Source organism: Phocoena phocoena, chromosome 4 (assembly GCF_963924675.1).
Source record: "Phocoena phocoena chromosome 4, mPhoPho1.1, whole genome shotgun sequence".
NCBI classification, from domain to species: Eukaryota; Metazoa; Chordata; class Mammalia; order Artiodactyla; family Phocoenidae; genus Phocoena; species Phocoena phocoena.
The window spans coordinates 25,124,140-25,144,880 of NC_089222.1; the positions used below are offsets into that span (position 1 = coordinate 25,124,140).

A 20,741-nucleotide genomic window follows, 5' to 3' on the forward strand; every position below is an offset into this window, starting at 1 on the left:
GGGGTTAAACAATCTCATGTGGAATTTGCAGACCATTTGTATTTCAAAACCTGTTTTGAAAATTACAATTCTATAATAGGAAATTAAATCCGTGACTTTACAAGTCAAATGGCACAAAGGCAATTTTAACCTGGGCCTTTGCGTGAAGAAATACTGTGTCCAGGGGGTCTTCCTCACCCTGTACCTTTAACAGTTCACACTAATTCACACATGCATACTTTCTTCATGTTTTCAGGGAATCTCACCTGATTCTTTGGGGCTACAATGTGCCACACACAAGTGACTCCTGCAGGGTAATCACGGTCTGGCCAGTTGGGGGTTTTAAAAGAGCCGGAAGGTCTTTCAAGGAGTCCTCCACAATACTGATCCCCTGAAGTTATTAAAAACGAAAAAAGAAAATCCAAGTTTATGGCAATGCAACCATGGGGAAATTAGGAATTTGGAATATTGATACTATAATAAAGACAATGGCAGATGCTTTTAAATTTTCTCTTAAAAAAATGGTTAGTCTCCTCTAAACCCACCCCCCTCCCTAACACACACACACACACATACACACACACAGAATGATCTCTAGGTTAACTGACATATCATATCAGCACAAGAGAGAGAAGGAATGAAATCAGGGCCATAGCTTCCTTCCTTTTTCCCATTTTTTGGACGAGACAAAACATTTGGGCATGCACTCATTCAGAAATCATGCAGGCTCATTAGAACTCTCAAGGCAGGGGTATTATTTACTAATACTATTTTTGTCCACGTCCACAGACAAAATCTGAATTAGCTGTTACAGACAACACTCATTCCTAGAAAACTTTTTATACTATACATCTTTCACAATTTTTAAGAATTTTGTTTGTAAAAACAATACATGTTTATAAATTTTCAGCAATACAGAAAAGCATTAAAGAAGGTGGGAGTGATTTCTAGATTGGGCCTGTGTTGGGCAAGCTCCCTCTTGGTCTGAGAAAGTGACTGCTCCAGAAAAGTCTCCTGGACTAACAGGTATAGGTGTCACGGGGGGGCCGCTCCATCCCGCGCAGCTACCCATGACCCTGGACCTGCCATCAGGCATGAGCAGTTCTGCTCTGGATGAACTCAGAACAGAACCAGGAAGGCTCTCTCCCGAGGGCCTCAGGAAGGGGTGCCGCCGGGTGTTGCCAGGACCTGCTGGAGGTGCCCTCACACCAGACAGCACAGGCCCTGTGCGTTATGACAGGGACTGTGCTTCGTCAGCCAGTGTCCCTCTGCTGCCCTCTGTCCCCAAACCCCTGGTTCCTCCCTCACTGCACACTGAGATGGCCTTGTGTGGGATGAGACCATCCCCTTACCTTTTCCTCTACTCCTTCCACCCCAGACCCATAACCTCATGTAGAGCTCAGACTCAGCAGTGCTGGAGGTTCTCCCTTTATGCACAAGTCTCATTATTTCACTAGGAGCTTCCAGAAGTTTCACCACAGCTAAACTCAGCAGCACTTCTGATTGTTAGGATATTAAGATGGAGGTTTAGTTTCACACTTGGTCTTCAAGAGAAAATTCTGCAGTGTTAGATTCCTGCTCTGTGCCGATATTAGCCTCACTTCTCTGGGACTGAACTGGGTTTCCCCAATACGCCTAGACTCCTAGTAAAGCTGTTTCTTCATTGGTGGGGGGAAAAAAATTAAAATTAAATGCGGGGTAAGATTACCTCAAATCCCACTAACCACAACGAACATGTGACAAACATCATTTCAGACCAATCTCTATGCATATGTATTGGGTTGGCCAAAAAGTTCGTTTGAGTTTTTCCTGTAGCATCTTACGGAAAAAACCAAATGAACTTTTTGGTCAACCGAATACAAAAAGGTTCACAGAAATAATTTTAGAAAGACATTTTAATACAAGTTTTACATTTAATTTTACTGGGACTTAACTAACAAAGAAACACTGAAAGGAATTAATATACTTTAATAAAAATATTTCTGTGACACAGAAGCTAATCATTCTTAAAGGAAGTCTCTAAATTTAAGACAATGTGTTATAAAAATTGAGCCTGGAGTAATTTCTGTAACTTTTTAAAAATATATATTTATTTATTTATTTTTGGCTGTGTTGGGTCCCCGTTGGTGCACAGGGGCTTTCTCTAGTTGTGGCGAACGGGGGCTACTCTTCGTTGCGGTGCGCAGGCTCTAGGCATGAGGGCTTTGGTAGTTGTGGCAAGTGGGCTCAGTAGTTGTGGCGCACGGGCTCTAGAGCCTAGGCTCAGTAGTTGTGGTGCACGGGCTTAGTTGCTCCGCAGCATGTGGGATCTTCCCGGACCAGGGCTCGAACCCGTGTCCCCTGCATTGGCAGGCGGATTCTTAACCACTGCACCACCAGGGAAGTCCATCTGTAACTTTTAATTCATGGAAAATTTCAAGCATATACAAAGTAAACAGAACAATGTAATGAATCTCTATGTATGCATCATCCAATTTCAACGATTATCATCATTTTACTATTCTATCAATGTCACTACCCAATGCTCACCACCTGCATTATTATTATTATTATCATTTTACAGGTTTGGGGGAGGTAAATTCAATACTCTGAAATGCACAAGTCTTAGCTGTAAAAATTTGAAAAATGAATCTGCCCGTGGGAGCCACACTCCTATGATTATAATAGAATCATTTCCCACAAAATTCCTGTATCCCTTGTCAGTCAGTCTGCTGGCTCTTCTCGCCATTTTTCTAAAAAATTTCACCTTAGATGAGTTTTATTCTAGAGCTTCACATACATGAATTATACGGTGTGTCCTCTTCTGTGTCTGACTTCTCTTGCTTCGTACAATTTCCGAGATACATTCATGTTGCTGTGTGTATTAGTAGTTTGTTCCCTGACGTTGCTAAGTAGTATTCTGGGGTGTGGAAACCAGAGTTTGTTCACGTATTCTCCTGCTGATATTCACTTGGCTTGCTTCCAGTCTGGGCTTCTGCGAATAACGCTGCTATGAACATTTTTGTATACATCTCTTTGGGGACATGTATTTTCATTTCTCTTGCATAAATATCCAGGAATGCAATTGCTGGGCCAAGAGTAGATGTAGATGTTTAACTTCATAAGAAACTACCAAAATTTTTTCCCCAAGCGGTTGTAGCATTTTTTACCTCTCAAGGGATGAGCACTTTGGTTGCATCACATCCTTGCCACCATTTAGTGCGGTCAGTTGTTTTAGCCAACCCGGTTGGTATGTAAAACCACAGTGGTATCTCATTGTGGTTTTAATTTGCATTTCCGTGTTAACTAATGACACTGAACAGTTTTTCATGTACTTATGAGTCATTCATATATCTTCTGGATAGTATCTGTTCAAGTATTTGCCCATTTTTATATTCATGGGGATCTTTATCTTTGTACTGTTGAGTTCTTTATATAGTTTGAATACAAATCCTTTATGAGGTAGTTTTGCAAATATTTGCTCCTATTCTGTAGGTTGCCTATTCATCTTTGTAACATTGCCTTTTATAAGCATTAGTTTTGATTTTAATGCAGTTTGCATGGTATGTATTTTTCCATCCTTTTATGTTGAACCTATTTTGTCTTTGTATTTCTAGTGCTTTCTTTTAGACAATTACGGTTGGGCTGTGCTTTTGAACCCATTCTAATAATTACTGTCTTCTAATTAGAGTATTTAATCCTCTACCTTTAATGTATTTATTGACATGTTTGGACAGTGTGCCAATTACTATTTTGTTCTCTTTGTCACACCTTTCTCTTGTTCCATCTGCTCTTCCTTTCCTGCCTTCTTTGGGCTGTTCAATAATTCTGGTATTCTATTTTAATCTTTTGGCTTTTAGCTAAAATATGTGCATTTTTAATGGTTTCTCCAAGGACTGCAGTTTTAATGGGTTCTCCAAGGACAGCGTATTTAGAGTTAACAGTGTATTTCTTCACGTACTGTATATTTCCATTTGCTCCTCCATCCTTTGTTCAATTGTTGTCATATATATTATGTCATACATTACGCTTGCCACAATAGAGGGGTAAAGTTTTTTGTTTGCTTTGTTTTGAACAGACACATGTAAAGAAATTAGAGAAGAAAATAAAATATAGCCTTCTATATTTACCATTTCCAGTGGCCTTCAATCCTTCCATTACCTTTGAGTTACCCTGTGGGGCCACTTCCCTTCAACTTGAGAAACTTCCTTAAATACTTCTTGTGATGCAGGTGCTTATCTGAAAATGTCTTTATTTCATTTTTTTTACCATTACTATTATTCTATTTTTTAAACATCTTTATTGGAGTATAATTATAATGGTACATTAGTTTCTGCTGTATAACAAAGTGAATCAGCTATACATATACATACATCCCCATATCTCCTCCCTCTTGCGTCTCCCTGCCTCCCTCCCTTCCTATCCCACCCCTCTAGGTGGTCATAGAGCACCGAGCTGATCTGCTTGTGCTATGCAGCTGCTTCCCACTAGCCACCTATTTTACATTTGGTAGTGTATACATGTCCATGCCACTCTCTCACTTCGTCCCAGCTCACCCTTTCCCCTCCCCGTGTCCTCAAGTCCATTCTCTACATCTGCGTCTTTATTCCTGTCCTGCCCCTAGGTTCTTCAGAACCTTTTTTTTTTTTTTTTTAGATTCCATATATATGTGTTAGCATACGGTATTTGTTTTCCTCTTTCTGACTTACTTTCATTTTTGAAGACTAGCTGTAGAATGCGGGGTTGATACTTTTATTCCAACACTTTAAACATGCTGTTCCACTGCCTTCTGGCCTCCATTGTTTCTGATTAAAAGAAAGCCATCCTTCACACCATTGTTCTTCTGTATGTAATTTGGGTTTTATCTAATTGATTTTAAGATTTTCTCTTTATCTTTCGACTTCTGTAATTTAATTATGATGTGCCTAGGTGTGGCTTCATTTTTATTTATCTTATTTGGGATTTGCTGATCTTCTTGGCTCTATAAATTGATGTTCTTCACGAAATTTGGGTGGCCTCAAGCCATCATTTCTTGAGATATTTTTTCTGCATTATTATCACTCTCTTTTTCTTTTGGGACACAAATTACACATGTGTTAGACCGCTTGACATTGTCTCACTGGTCTCCGAGGCTCTCTTTCTTTCATCTTTTTCCTCCTGGTTCTTCAGCTTGGATCATTTCTATTCAAATCCACTGCCTTTTTCTTCTTCTACCTCCAGTCTGCTTGTAAGCCCATCAGGTAAATTAAAAAATTACGTGTTCGGGGCTTCCCTGGTGGCGCAGTGGTTGAGAGTCCGCCTGCCAATGCAGGGGACACGGGTTCGTACCCCAGTCTGGGAAGATCCCACATGCCGTGGAGCGGCTGGGCCTGTGAGCCACGGCCGCTGAGCCTGCGCGTCCGGAGCCTGTGCTCCGCAACGGGAGAGGCCACAACAGTGAGAGGCCTGCGTACCACAAAAAAAAAAAAAAATTACATGTTCTGTATCTTTCAGCTCTAGTATTACCATTTTCTTTTTTTATATAGTTTCTTTTCTGAGATTCTCAATCTGTTTATTTTTTACACATATATTTCCCTTTAAATCCTTAAACATTTATAATAGCTGCTTTAAAGTGCTTCTCTGCTAACTGTAACTTCTGGGTTATTTTGGGGTCAGTTTTTATGGACTGCTTTTTTTCTTGAATATGGACACACTTTCGTGGTTTCCTCACATGATTGGATACTGGACATTATGAATGATACATTATAAAGTCTCTAGATTCTGTTGTGTTCCTATAAAAAGTGACTTTTGTTCTAGAAGGCAATCAACTTGGCTAGATCCAAGCTCAAAGTCTGTTGCCCTGGTAGCGAGCAGCAGTTGTAATCTCTGTTTTTTTCAACCTCCAGATGATGCTTTTGTACCAGGCCAATTGAGTTCTCCCTCATATATGCAGAGTTTAGCCATTAGCCAAAGATTTAGCTGGATTATACCTAAATTTTTTGTGTCTCAATTCTTCTTTGGGATTTCCTCCCAAAGGTTCTGGCTGCTCTCTCAAACCAGCGATGTTGCACTATAGCCCAAAGCAAGAAAAGATTAGGAGTGCCTGCAGGCGGAAGGCTGTAAGTTTAACAGATGTTGACCACTGTGGTTGTCTTCCAAGGGTAGAGGTTTCTACCCTTGGGAGCGCACATGTACTGACACGGAACGATCCCAACTCGTAGTATGAAGTGTAAAGAAAAAGTTGTGAAACAATATGAATGTATGATACTACTTATATATTTTAAAAACTATTGCAAAAGTACATACATATAAGTAAGTGCATATAGACGGTATGGGAACTACCAGCCACAGCTATTTCTAAGAGGGGACTACAATGGGGTGAAATGTTTCTATAGCTGTATGTGTATATCTGTATGCAGGCTTCACATTTTTACTCCATGAATTTCTACATTTGAATTTTTATAAGAATATATATGGCTTTAAAAAAGACTGATTTTTTTTTTTTATGGTTTATCTCAGAATATTGAATCTAGTTCCCTGTGCTATACAGTAGGACCTTGTTGTTTATCCATTCTATATGTAATAGCTTGCAACTACTAACCCCAAACTCCCAGTCCATCCCTCCCTGACCCTCCCTCCCCCTTGGCAAGACTGATTTTTTTTTAAGATTGTTTTTTTGATGTGGACCATTTTTAAAGTCTTTATTAAATTTGTTACTACACTGCATCTGTTTTATGTTTTGGTTTTTTGGCCGCAGTGCATGTGGGATCTTAGCTCCCCAACCAGGGATCGAACCTGCACCGCCTGCATTGGAAGGCGAAGGCTTAACCAGCTGACCACCAAGGAAGACCCAAGACTGACTTTTTAATGGTCTCTTGATGGTTTGGTGGTATTTATTAGCTCTCTGTTTGAGAAGAATTGCTCTTAAACTTTAGATTAAATGAGTAAATCCATATAAATTGCCTAGAACAGTGCCTGACACACAGGAGGCATTCAACAACTGTGAGCCCTTATTATTGCTGTTATGTGGAAACGATACCTCTTTCATTTGGTTCAGCGGCAGAGAACATGGCCATGAAGCCATTCCCAGCTGTGTTGGCATCGGAAATCATCTGTACCATCATCTTGTTGCCACTGGACACAAGAGCTCCGGGCCGGAACGTGCCGCAGAAGCGCCCAATGCGCTGGCCATTGGGGTGGCCGTTGTACACATCCACAAAGTCATAGCGACACAGGTTGTCACTCTCCAGGTCTATGAATCGGAAATTAAGAACTACTACTTTTCCCTCGGGGACCTGCCAAGAAAAGGGCCAAGTGGAAAACGGTGTCATGAAAACATCTGAAATCTTCACGTCTAGCCAATTACTAAAATAAGCAGATAAAAGTTTAATACCCAAAATGATGGTTTTTCTTCCCTCAACTCTGAACTAGGCCAGAAAAGATTTTCTACCATAATGCATTCCTAGTGAAAGATAAGCATTTGTTCTCTTTTGACAAATTCCACAATTCTCTGGGGTACAGGAGCTTATTCCTAGGGAGTCTGTCTCAACAAAGCTGCAAAATACTGCATCAGTCTTATTAATTGATAAGTCATTGCTGACAAAGAATACCAGTCCTGATTGGACCTTAGCGCACATCTGCGTATTTCAAAGCACCATGGCACTCAGAGATAGTGCTTGGCAAAGCAACATTTGAAATGTCATTTTTCACAAATAACACAATAGGACGATCTCAATATACAGAATGTTTCTATGAAGTTCAAACTGAAGGGGTGATTTGGCAATTGTGCAGTTAATTTACAGATAATCCACTTTGGATCCTGAAGAATCCAGATCAAATATCTACAATGATTATGTTCATTGAGTAACTGGTGAATCATCTCTTTTCAAAGTCGCTGAGTTTTTATTTGTTTTCCGGGTGAAAACTCTGTATAACAGGCAGCCTTGAAACACAATATACACTGATGAAAAAGATGTGTTTTCGGGCTTCCCTGGTGGCGCAGTGGTTGCGAGTCCGCCTGCCGATGCAGGGCACACGGGTTCGTGCCCCGGTCCGGGAAGATCCCACGTGCCGCGGAGCGGCTGGGCCTGTGAGCCATGGCCGCTGAGCCTGCGCGTCCGGAGCCTGTGCTCCGCAACGGGAGAGGCCGCAACAGTGAGGGGCCCGCATACCGCAAAAATTAAAAAAAAAAAAAAAAAAAAAAGATGTGTTTTCACTTTCTCATAAGACTTTCCTCACCATAATCTCCTCCTCCCTCCTTGTTCCCTGAATAGGTAGAGAAAATGGCTACAAAAGCATTTGGCAGGATTCTTACAAAAGCCCCATTTCTCTCCCAGTTCACACTATTTTAATTTCTTCATCCAAGCTGTTTAAAGTCTTGATCAGCTTTGTTTCATACTCAATAGAATAAGAATTTCATTCCATAAAAGCTTACAGATGACAAAGGTCAGCGATTAAAGAAAAAAACACAAGCAACACTGACTGCTTCATCTTAGACTATCTCAGACTCAAAGATCAACAGATGCTTTCTTATAAATATGGCTTCCCCATGCTGGTAAATGCCATGAATTTTTTTTCCTATAATAAGAAGAAGTGTTTCAGTGTTATTTGCCTTTTTTGCCACATACACACCCAATGTAGAAGCTGTAACAGAGTAGTCACAAGAAGAGGGATATTTTGGCTTTGACATGGTTGCATTCTAATTGCTGGAAGCTTATCTTAAGTGTGAATATCAGAAGCTCTAAAGCCACAGTCTAAGAAGCTGATAGCAAAAAATGCAATTAAATTTTTAAGCATGCTCACGGAGATAGCTGTTGTAGAATGCCTTGTTTTTTTGTCCTGCTTTGTTGCATATAATCTCTATTTATCCCATGATCAGAAAATGATCAAAATGTGATGCCACGGGCTTCCCTGGTGGCGCAGTGGTTGAGAGTCCGCCTGCTGATGCAGGGGACGCGGGTTGGTGCCCCGGTCCGGGAAGATCCCACATGCCACGGAGCAGCTGGGCCCATGAGCCATGGCCGCTGAGCTTGCACGTCCGGAGCCTGTGCTCCACAACGGGAGAGGCCACAACAGTGAGAGGCCCGCGTACCGCAAAAAAAAAAAAAAAAAAAAGTGAGTCCTTTCTACTGTATGACCCAGCAATTCCACTCTTGGGTATATATCCAAAAAAACTAAACACTAATTCAAAGATATATGCACTCCAATGCTCTTAACAGCATTATCTACAATTGCCAAGATATGGAAGCAACCTAAGTGTCCATCAACAGATGAATGGATAAAGAAGATGTGTTATATATAAATACAATGGAATACTACTCAGCCATAAAAAAAGAATGAAATGTTGCTATTTGCAACAACATGGATGGACTTGGAGGGTAATAGGCTAAGTGAAGTAAGTCAGACAGAGAAAGACAGATACTGTATGATATCACTTATATATGGAATCTAAAAAGTACAACAAAGTAGTGAACAAAATGAAACAGGCTCACAGATATAGAGAGTAAACCACAGTGGGGAGAGGGCAGGGAGGAAGGGCAAGATAGGGGTAGGGGAGTAAGAGGTACAAACTGTTATGTGCAAAATAAACAAGCCACAGGATAGAGTGTACAACACAGAGAATGTAGCTAATAATTTATAATAACTATAAATGGAGTGTAACCTTTAAAAATTGTGAATCACTATGTTGTACTCCTGTAACTTATATAATCTTGTACATCAACTATACTTCATTAAAAAGGAAAGAAAAAGTGAGTCCTCTCTGCATGGTTGCGTTCTTTTTCTCCCCAGCCATGTTCAGCTCCCTGGGTGGAGGTGCAGAGCGGCTGGAGCTGGATTTAAGCAGTGCTGGGTGGGGAGGTTGGGAGGTGGAGGGGTGTTTGCCAAGTGAGGACTATGGTGGGGGAGAGGACGTAGGCAGGAGAATGACCATAACGGTGGACCGTGGAATCCAAGTTGGGTTGTAAGCATAGAAATCAGGACTCAGTAGGGTGAGGGCAGTAACAACCTAGATCATGGTAGAGGCAAGGACAATGACAGTGGAAGTGGGTGGCTGAGGAGCGATGGAGGAGAGGAAGCTAAGGACCCAAGGGGATCATCCGCGTAGATATTGAAATTACTGCGAATGATGACAAGGAAGGTGCTGAAGACAGTGACCGTGAGCCAGGGGCTAAAGTTTACAAGAAAGGAGGGAGACTGTCCTAGAGTCTTTGGACGACTGCAACAAGGAGGGACATGGGGCATCATAGCCTTGTTTCATTTCATTCATCATAGGTCTGTGACACTGAGAAAACTGGGTGACTGTGGTCAGGCTGTTGAAATGGAATCCAAGCCTTGGAAACTCATTCCCAATGGGATAAATCTTTCCTTCTCCAACATTCTTTATTTGGTCTCGATGCAATGAAAAGTTGAAATTTCTCTGAGAATGAGACACAAATATATCAGCAGCAGAAAATGGGTTACATTGTATAACTTTCAACACAAAACCCAACAACCCGGACAAAAACTCTTTGGAAGGAAGGTTTCAGGGGAGATCTGTACCCATTGTGGGTCTATTGGAACCACAGACGAATGCCATCTCACACTGAAGGCCAAAGAGAAGTTCTTCTGCAAGTGAGATGCACATTGCATCAAACCCTGTCGCTGTAACACAACAGCTGTTCTTCATATTTATATAAGGAACCAAGACTGTCTGATGCTCTGTGAGGTGAACTTTGCTAAGAGTTCCTGGATTATGATTCTAAAGGACTTTGGAAAGCATATTCTCTGAAGATGACCTTCCACTTGAAGAATCTATGGTCTGTACCCTTGATTTTTCTTTGTTAGGGATGTAAAAAAATATAGAAAGAAACAGAGAGTAATATAACACACACCTGGGTACCAACCAGCCAGAATTGATTATTGTTAACATTCTGTCAACACATTTTTTAAAGTCTCCTTTAGAAAGTAAATACATAATTTCAGATAAAATGAGTTTTCCTTTGTCCTCATTCATAGCCTCATTCTCCCTCCTTTCTCAGAAGCAACCACTGTCACAAATTGAGTGAGTTTTCTTCTGTGCCACGCAAAATACTTTTATATACATGTATATGTATCCATGCAAAATACATAGTTATGTTTTTGTGTCCGTTTTCCCTGAAAGATGGAGCTCTAGAAGGTAAGGATCCCCCCCGCCTGCCTTGTTCACTGTTGCATCCCCATCTTCTGGACAGCACATGGCCCCAAGTAGAGGTGCATAATAAAGATTTATTAAATGAATGAATCCATCAAGAGCTAAATGGACACCGGCTTCTTTGCACAAATCCTGGACGAGGCACCTTTTGGGTGGCTCTGCCTCTTGGGTTTTAATTTCATATCCCACCAAGCAGCAAAACTCCAGAAGGCCCCTCTCCTTTCTACGTCATTCTTTACCAAAAATAGAAGACATATCTTTGGGGAAACTTTATATCTCAAATCTCCCGTAAATGCTAACAATGCGGAAACTCAAGTAACGTACTTTTTTGGGGTAGCAAATTAGACAGGGCTACCAAGTTGTTGAGATTCTATTGACCAAGGGATTCATCTGCCTGTAGAAAAATAATTCTGGGCTTGTGATTTTCCCTATCAGTAGCCGAGTCCTGTGTGGGCCAAAGCCCAGCACTGCAACAGTGACCTCAGCTCACCCCACAGCCCATGGGGTGTCCTTATGGTCACAGGCAAGTATGCCAAGTCGCTGGATGCCAATGCCAGGGTTGCTGCCAGAGAATGAATGGGGAATTGCATTCTGAGCTGGTCATTTGCATTTTCAGGATACTATGAGCAAAATGCAAGAAAGAGAAGCCACAGCAATGAGGAGCCCGTGCACCGCAACTAAAAAGTAGCCCCTGCTTGCCACAGCTGGAGAAAGCCTGCATGCAGCAGTGAAGACCCACTGTAGCCAAAAATTAATTAATTAATTAATTAAATTAATGTAAAAATAAATAAATAACCGAGTGGATGACAGAGAACTTAAAATTGTGTTATTGGCTATCGATGTGTATATTCAACTTGAAATTATTAAAGTAAATCTATTTCTATCAGTTGCAAAAAAAAAAAAAAATGCGAATAGAAGCCAGCTGCTTTTGTGTGGAGGAATAGATTTCGGTAGAAGTGGGAACGCTCCTTTGTGTCTGTATCTTTTCTTCCCCCAACGCATCGTTTACTAATTTGAGCAAAAAGATCTGTTTCTGCAGCCTGTCTGATTTTTTTTAAAAGCCCTCGTTTTAATGTTCTTAGATTTCTTCTTCCACAAACAGACCTTTCAGAAAGCATGTTCTAAAATGCAGGCCACATTTTATTTACAGCAAGTTCAAGAGGCACGGCAGCTCTGTGTCAACTCACTTACATCTCCAAATGTAATCCAGAGAAATGTATGTACAAAGTACGCACAAATATTTGGCTAGGCTTCAAGAGGGGGATAAATCAGAAGCTTCAAGATCTTATTCATGTGTCTCTTCTATTTATTTATTTTATTTTTCTTGGCAGTGCCACGTTGCTTGGATCTTGGTTCCCCGACTAGGGATTGAACCTGTGGCCCCCTGCAATGGAAGTGAGGCACTGGACCACCAGGGAATTCCCATCATCTGTGTCTATTTAAATACTCCTCTTTTTAAAGATGGAATCTTATAAACATTTGGAAAATAAGACATACATTTTGATTCATGGAAATAACGTGATGTTTTGAAATATATATATATATATGTTTTTGGTTAGGGTTTTTACCAAAAAAAACCCGTTACACCCTTACGTCTGGAAGGAGGGTGGAAACCCCCAACTACCTCAAGCCCAGCCCATGAGAACCAGTGGAGATGAGGTTACACTCCTCTGCTGAAAACTGTCCAAAGCTTTCCCAGCATGGCAGGAATAAAATCCTCACTGTACCTGTAATCACACACTTAAGTGTATAAAAGGTGCCGGTATTTTTCTAAGCCCTTGACATATATTATTCCACTTAATTACAGCAACCGTATGAAGTTGATATTAGCCCAGTTTTACAATTTACAGGTAAGGAAACTGAAGCAATGAGAGGTTTAAGGTCCTGTATGATATGGCCCCTGACTACCTCTCCGACCTCATCTTTCCTTGTCATGCAACAATCTGGCTGTTCAAGGAACCCTCCAAGCTGGTTGTCCACCTCAGGGCCTTTGCACAGTCTGGCCCCTCTGCACAGCACACTCTCCTCCCTGATATTCCCAAGTCTGCCTCTACCTACCTCATTATTTAACTGTCAGCTCAAGTGTCACCTTTGCAGAGGGGTCTCTCCCGAGCCCTTCAGTTGCTTTAGATCATGTTGACCATATAACCGCGTTATTTCTTTACAGATTATGTATCATCTGTCTCTTCACCAGAATGTACCATCCAGAGACCAGAGGTTGCCCACAGCTAGTTCAATACTTAGCTATTACAGGAGTTCAAAACGTAGTTATTGAACAAATGACTGGAATCCTTATAATCTTAATTTTAAAAAAACAGTGCAGACCACAACTCCTATGACTAGCACATAAGTTTATATAACAACGTAAACTAACAGGTATGAGGCAAGCAGTAGTGGCACCCTTCTGAAAAGGAAGAAAGAGCTCAGAGTGGTTATGATGACTTACAGCCACCCAGCAAGTCAGCGGCAGAGCCCAGGTGTCCTGACTTCTACCCGACTGTGTTTCCCATGGCCCGACGGTGGCAGAAGCTGAGGAGATGCTCACTGATCTCGGTTCCTTTCCCCAGGCACACAGGAAGCTGACATGCTCCAGCCTGCACTGCACTTAGGTTGGGGCCAGGTGCCTGGGTCCTGGTCAGTGGGATGCAGGTGAAGTGAGGTACCCACGTCCAGGCCGAGCCATAAAAGTCCTCTGCACAATCCTTTCAGAGTTCTCTTTTTGCTCTAAGGAGGGGACTCAAGGGAGGAAACAGGAAGGTTCTAGAAGATGGCAGAGCCACACAGGAGCTAATGCTCAAAGGAGAGTTGCCCGGGACAGCCATCCAACTGCACTGGACGGTGACATGAGCAAGAAATTACCCTTCGTTCAGACTCACAAACATAGAGAACAGACTTGTGGCTGCCAGGGGGAGGTGGGGTGGGGGAACGATGGACTGAGAGTTTGGGGTTAGCAGATGCAAACTAGTACATACAGGATGGATGAACAATAAGGTCCTCCTGTATAGCACAGGGAACTATATTCAATAGCCTGTGATAAACCATAATGGAAAAGAATACGAAAGAGAACGTATATATATATGTATAACTGAATCACTTTGCTGTACAGCAGAAATGAACACAACATTGTAAATCAACTACACCTGAATAAAATAAAGAAAAAAAAAAAAAGAAACAACCGTTTGGGGCTTCCCTGGTGACACAGTGGTTAAGAATCTGCCAGCAAATGCAGGGGACACGGGTTCGAGCCCTGGTCCGGGAACATCCCACATGCCGCAGAGCAACTAAGCCTGTGTGCTGTAACTACTGAGCCTGGACTCTAGAGCTCAAGAACTACAACTACTGAAGCCCACGCACCTAGAGCCCGTGCTCTGCAACAAGAGAAGCCACCGCAATGAGAAGCCCATGCACCGCAATGAAGAGTAGCCCCCGCTCGCCGCAACTAGAGAAAGCCCGTGTGCAGCCACGAAGATCCAACGCAGCCAAAAATAAATAAATAAAATGAATAAATTTATAAAAGAAATAACCGTTTGTTGTGTCAGGCCATTGAGATTTGGGGGGCTGTTTGGTACAGCTTTACACTTTGGGTTAATTATCCTGATTGACACATGGATAGTGACACGTGCCAGTTGTCCTGACCCAGCAGCTCGGTGACAGGCAACTGTGGAGATATCTTTGTTGTTTTTTGGTGCCTATAAGTTCCATATGAATCAGCATTGTAATATGGCCACCAAGAAGCGGACACGGTCTCAGGCTGTGTGAATGGGAGCGGGGGAGGTGACAGACGATTTGAAGCAGTCAGAAAAGAGTGAATTCAGAGGCATCACCGAGGTACGTGCTGTAAATTCAGTGGCTCCTGCAAAGTCTAACTGGCTCTTCTGGCACCACCGTCATGACCCCTGACGCCTTTATCTGTGGCTGGGCAGTGAAGGAGAGAAGACAGTCAGCAGCCATGGGTACTGCTCGAGATGGGAAAAGAAGTGGGTCTTCTGATGGAAGACCTGGCTGTGGAATGAACAAGAAGCTGGTCATGCATCTTAAGCCTGAGAGTGAAGATGGAAAAACCAGAGAGGAGAAGGTGGCTCCCGCAGGGCCACTCAAGTCTGCCACGGGAAAATGCAGATGGGAAAAACGTGAAGGCACAACAAAGCAGCACCCAGGGCAACAGGAACTCTGAGGAAAGTCCAGCCAGGATGGGGAGACAGGCAATTGGGCAAAAAGCTACTCCTTTAGATTTTGCCTGGGGGAGGAGGAAAAGTCAGGTTTAAATGTAGGGCATTCTGTATAGCTGATTCACTTTGTTACAAAGCGGAAACTAACATACCATTGTAAAGCAATTATACTCCAATAAAGATGTTAAAATATATATATATATATATGTAACATATATAGAAATTTTTTAAAATGTAGAGTATTCCTTTTTTAAAAAACTGAAGTAATTTTATTTATTTTTACTTTTTATTGAAGTATAACTGATTTACAATGTTGTGTTAGTTTCAGGTGTACAGCAAAGTGATTCAGTTATACATATATCCATTCTTTTTCAGATTCTTTTCCATTATAAGTTATTACAAAATATTGACTATAGTTCCCTGTGCTATACAGTAGGTTCTTGTCGTTTACCTATTTTATATATAGTAGTGTGTGTATGTTAATCCCAAACTCCTAATTTATCCCTCTCCCCCTTCCCCTTTGGTAACCATTAGTTTGTTTTCTGTGTCTGTGGATCTATTTCTGTTTTGTTTATAAGTTCATTTTATCTCTTTTTTTTTAAGATTCTACATATAAGTGATATCATATGGTATTTGCCTTTCTCTGTCTAACTTACTTCACTTAGGATAATCTCTAGGCCCATCCATCTTACTGCAAATGGCTATATATCATCCTTTTTTATGGCTGAGTATTATCCCATTGTATATATGTACCACATCTTCTTTATCCATTCCTCTGTGGACAGACATTTAGGTTGCTTCCATGGCTTGGCTATTGTCAACAGTGCTGCAGTGAACATTGGGGTGCATGCATCTTTTCAAATTATGGTTTTCTACAGATATATGCCCAGGAATGGGATTGCAGGATCATATGGTAGCTCTATTTTTAGGTTTTTAAGGAACCTCCATACTGCTCACATCTTTTCACAGATGTGCCTCTTCTGCTTTTCCTGTGGCTCATGGTATCACTAGGACCCTACCATAGATGTAAGTGATGACAAATCTGGGCAAGTTATGCATTAGTCATCACTTTTCCTGAGAACTGGAAATTCACTACTTAATTTTTCACTACACATGAGCTGTCTTTTTAGCTATTCTTGAAAGGGTTTACTGCAAAATAAAAAAGCATTACCCAACAATAAAATAAAAAAGCACTACCATACAATAAAATATTGATTTATAAAATAAAGAGCTGTCGATTTATACCAAGCCATAAATAACGAAACCACTCTAGCAAGAACACTCAGACTGTTTTACAGCAGGACAGCTCAGCCTCCTTTCCCCAGCGTATATTTCACGCACAATGAACCTATACTTCCCATGTTGCCCATTGAACCAGCCAGCTGGTAGCCTGGTGGCTTTGTGTGTCTCACTGGTCACAGCACCAACCACAGCACTGGTGCCACCTGGCTTCTGGGACCAGAAGCATCAAACACTCATCCCTCTACCACCCAAGAGTGGAAGGAGTGGCTGAACCTAGTGGCTAAAGCCCAAGCTATTTCACGTGATTAGTGGGTGTCTTGAATGCTGCCCTTGAAAGGTCTTAGCTGTGTTGGGAAAAAAGAGACAAGTTTGCACTGGTTGTCTTTCACATTTAACCACATGCTGAAGAGAGAACTCTGCCTACTGCATAAGTGTACGATGCCCTTCTAGACAAGACCACGGCAGAAGATGGAAGCACAAAGGGAAGCTCTACCAAACCCATCTTGCATTATTTTAAAGCAACTCTCAGGAGTAATATTTCTTTTAAAATAATAAAAAATCCATGACAAATGTTAAATCACATGAGATGCCCTGAATGACGGGTACACATCGAAACTGTCCAGGACAAATGAGGACGCCTGGCTATCCTGGCCGCAGGGCATCTGGGTCCCTCCTCTAAAATTAGAAGCTGCCCCAGTAAAAACCATAAGTTGAGTAAATGAAGAGCTGCTGAATGGATAAAAGAATGAAAGAATAGCTTCCTGTAACCTGCAGAATGAAGTCCAAACTCCTTACAGTAATGCTGTGTGAGGCTCTCCCCTCTGACATTCTGGTCTCATCTTTACCCAGCCCTTTGTATCGTGGGCTCGAATCTCCCCATCCTCGAAAATAGCCCCTTTCCATTCCCACCTCTATGAGATCACATGCATAACCCCTGCGTGGAATCTTCTCTCCCCATCTCAGTCTATCGACTGCCACCCCGATTTCAAAGTCTGGGCCAAATGCACCTTCTCTAGGAACCCACCAGCCTCCCACTGCTTGACAAATGTCCACACTCAGGGGGGTGTTATCTTCCCTCTTTCCGCTCCCAGAGCCCACTGTTCTACCATTCTCCCCTCTCTTTCGGTAGATCCCTCAGCATCTACGGGGCCCACAGGGGCCCACAGGGTCTGGGGTGTGTGCTCTGTCTCCAGGTGGGCTGTGAACCTTTCAGGGGCAGGACTGCTCCATTCTGATTCATCTGAGTCCGAACCCACAGGCAGCTGGAGTCCAGGCATCAAAAAAAATGCAGGAAAGGTGAGGATGGAGTTGGGGAAGAGTTTTCTATCTTCATTTTAGTCTCAGATCTGCGAACAGTTTGGGGACTTTCTACGCCATTTACCATGCCATATGCCATCTATGCCATATGCCATCTATGCCATAAATAATAGCAGCTGGCACAGTGACACATATCCAGGTGGAGAAAACATAAACTCCGAGGGTCCCTGTGACACAGAACTTGGCAGTGCCTCCCTGGATCAAGTTAGGGCTCCATTAAGACATGTTAGAGAAGGAGATTGTAAAAACACCACCCATCCCAAGCAGTCTGGTTTGCTATAATCTCTCAATCTGCATATGATGGATTATAACTTTTTAAAAGAAAGGATAGCCATTGCTTTTTCTTAGCTGTGTTTCATGATAAAAGACTGCAGATAGGTCATAGAATTAAATCTAGCCCATTTCTTCACACCTTCAAAAAATAGAACAAAGTACTTAAGTCATTTTAGGATATATTTTCAATTCCCCAGAAGCTGTCAGCATGAGTTAATCCAGAATGGGATAAACATGATTGGTGGAGATTCATAGAGAAAAAGCATCCCTACCCTAAGCCACTGGTCTGTGTCGTCTGACAGCTAGGCTTAAGGGTAACAGACATAGAAGCCAGAGTTGTCTTTTGCTAGCCAGGGGCCTTTGGGTCATACATAACCCGTGTTTTCTCCTTAATGACACATGGGTGTAATTATTTTTGAAAGCTTTTATAGGATAGCACTGATTTCTATGTGATGACCTAAGAAAAAAATCTGAAATGATATTTTCAAGAAAATCCTTTTGTAATCTGTGGTATCATCTGAAAAATCTGTAATGGCCCTGGAACACAAAATTCTACTATTTTACTAGGAATGAAAGAGAAAGCCTTTCCCTTCTGGGATAAGAGAAGTCACAGGAAGGTAATAAACACATTCCAAGCAGAACAGATGCAAATGTGAGCATCCAATGTTCTCTTGAAGGAGTAAGAAACAGGGTTCGTGTGGCCGCATTAGGTTGTTACAAGAAAGAACTCAAATTGTTTTTAAACCTAATTCTTTTATCCAAAAAAATCATAGTTTATAACTTAAAATAGCACTACAAGGCTTTAACGGAAAATAACAGCCCTGCCCCTCTTCCCATCCCTGATTCCTCAGGGATAACCAATTTAACTCTTTCGACTGTTTTATCTGGCATTTACCTCCTTGCTTCTTAACAAAATGCTTGTGCTTCTATTTCTTTTTTCTTTTTTTTAACATCTTTATTGGGGTATAATTGCTTATTTCTTGATTTATGCTTTTAAATCTCTATGTCTTAACTTACTACTATTTCCCCTCTTCCCCCATGAAGATTCTGGTTAAATCAATATTTAGGATTTCCAGTACTCCGACCACATAAATATTATTCACTGTTGAACTAAGTTGTTCCATTTCTTGCACAATTTTTTGTTTTTCTTAGGGCTAATTTATTGCCTCGTTCTTTAAGCGTCCTTTGTTTTCCATGTGCTTGTCACTCAAACCCCTCTCAGTAATCGTCAGCCGCAGGTGTTTTATCGGTTCCATTTTCCTCTTTGAAATATTGATTCTGGAGCCTTCCACCCTCCTGCCCTCTATCTCTCTGGTCTGGTCTGGTTACTCTCAAGTCCTGCTGCACAGCTGTTAGGCTGGGATTTTGCTTAGCCATTAACTCAGGAAATCCCCATGGGGCTCCTATGTCTTCTTTCTTGCTTGCTTTATTCCTTCATTTTTCTGGAGCTCATCCTCTTGTAGTTTTCTTACAAAGGGTATACAGAGATAAAGAGTTTCAGATCTTGCATTTCTAAAAACGTGTTGGGAATTCCCTGGCGGTCCAGTGGTTAGGGCTCAGCGCTCTCACTGCCGAGGGCCTGGGTTCGATCCGTGGTCAAGGAACTAAAATTCCACAAGCCGCGTGGTGTGGCCAAAAAAAAAAAACCACCCCAAAACAAACAAACAAAAAAAATAACGCCTTAATTCTGTGCTCACATTTGTCTGACAGTTTGGCAGGGTATAGCATTATAGCCTAAAAATAATTTTCATTAGAATTTTAAAGGCATTGTTCCACTGACTTCTAGCTTCCAATAAACTAATGTTCCTTTCCCTTTCTACGTGATTTCCGCCCCCTCCAGAAGCGTGCAGGATTTTCTCGTCTAAGTTTAATAAAGATGTGCCTTGGTGTTTATCTTTTTCATTCACTGTGCTGAGTATTATTTCTTTGATAATTCCCTCCCTTTCGTATTCTCTGTTCTATTTTTCTAGAACTCTCCCTAGTCAGATGGGGCTTCCTGGATCCTCTAATTTTCTTACCTTTTCTCTCTAATATTTTGCTTTCTGAGTGTCTTCTTCAAGTTTATCTTCCAGCCCTCTATCAATTTAAAAATTAATTGAAACTAATTTTTCATTTCTACCAAATTATTAATTTCCAAGAGTGTTTAACTTATTTTTTCTTTTTTTTAAGCATCCTGCTTTTATTTTACGTGAACAATATCCTTTTTGATCTCTCTGAGGAGAACAATATTCATTTTGAAATTTTCTTCTGCTCTCTGCATTGTCTCTGTTTCCTTGGAGTTTTTTGGTTTCTGTCTGTTTGGGCTCCACTCTTTCAGGTAAGAGCCTTTCCTCAAATGTCTAGGAACCCTCGACTGAGGTGAGGCAGATGGGAAGCTCTGTGGCAGGGCTAGTCACCACAGCGTGACTGGGGACAGACTGGCTTTTTCCTGGGGTCTCCCAAAAGTCAGTGTCTGGAGGTCCTTCCCTTGGGGCTGTTCATTTTCGCTGAGATCCTTCAATGTCTTGTCCGAGGGGTAAAGGCTTTGCTGCAGCTTTCATGAGAGAAGCAGAACGAAAGGGGGTTGGGAGGACCTCCCCAACAGCCTGGCCCCTTCTGCTGGACCTGCAGTTCCCAAGTCCAGAACCTCTCTG

General features: G+C 41.7%; 1 protein-coding gene across 2 annotated transcripts in view; it reads right to left on the bottom strand.

The window, feature by feature from the left end:
- The window catches only part of PCOLCE2 (procollagen C-endopeptidase enhancer 2), a 71,844-nt gene that overhangs the window by 18,474 nt on the left and 32,629 nt on the right, over positions 1 to 20,741 (bottom strand). For both annotated transcript variants that reach the window (XM_065876534.1, XM_065876533.1), the window contains exons 3-4: positions 6,977 to 7,232; positions 246 to 370 (exon numbers count right to left, since the gene is read on the bottom strand). In XM_065876534.1, the coding sequence (XP_065732606.1) occupies positions 246 to 370; positions 6,977 to 7,232 (381 nt within the window). The remainder of the gene's footprint in view (positions 1 to 245; positions 371 to 6,976; positions 7,233 to 20,741) is intronic.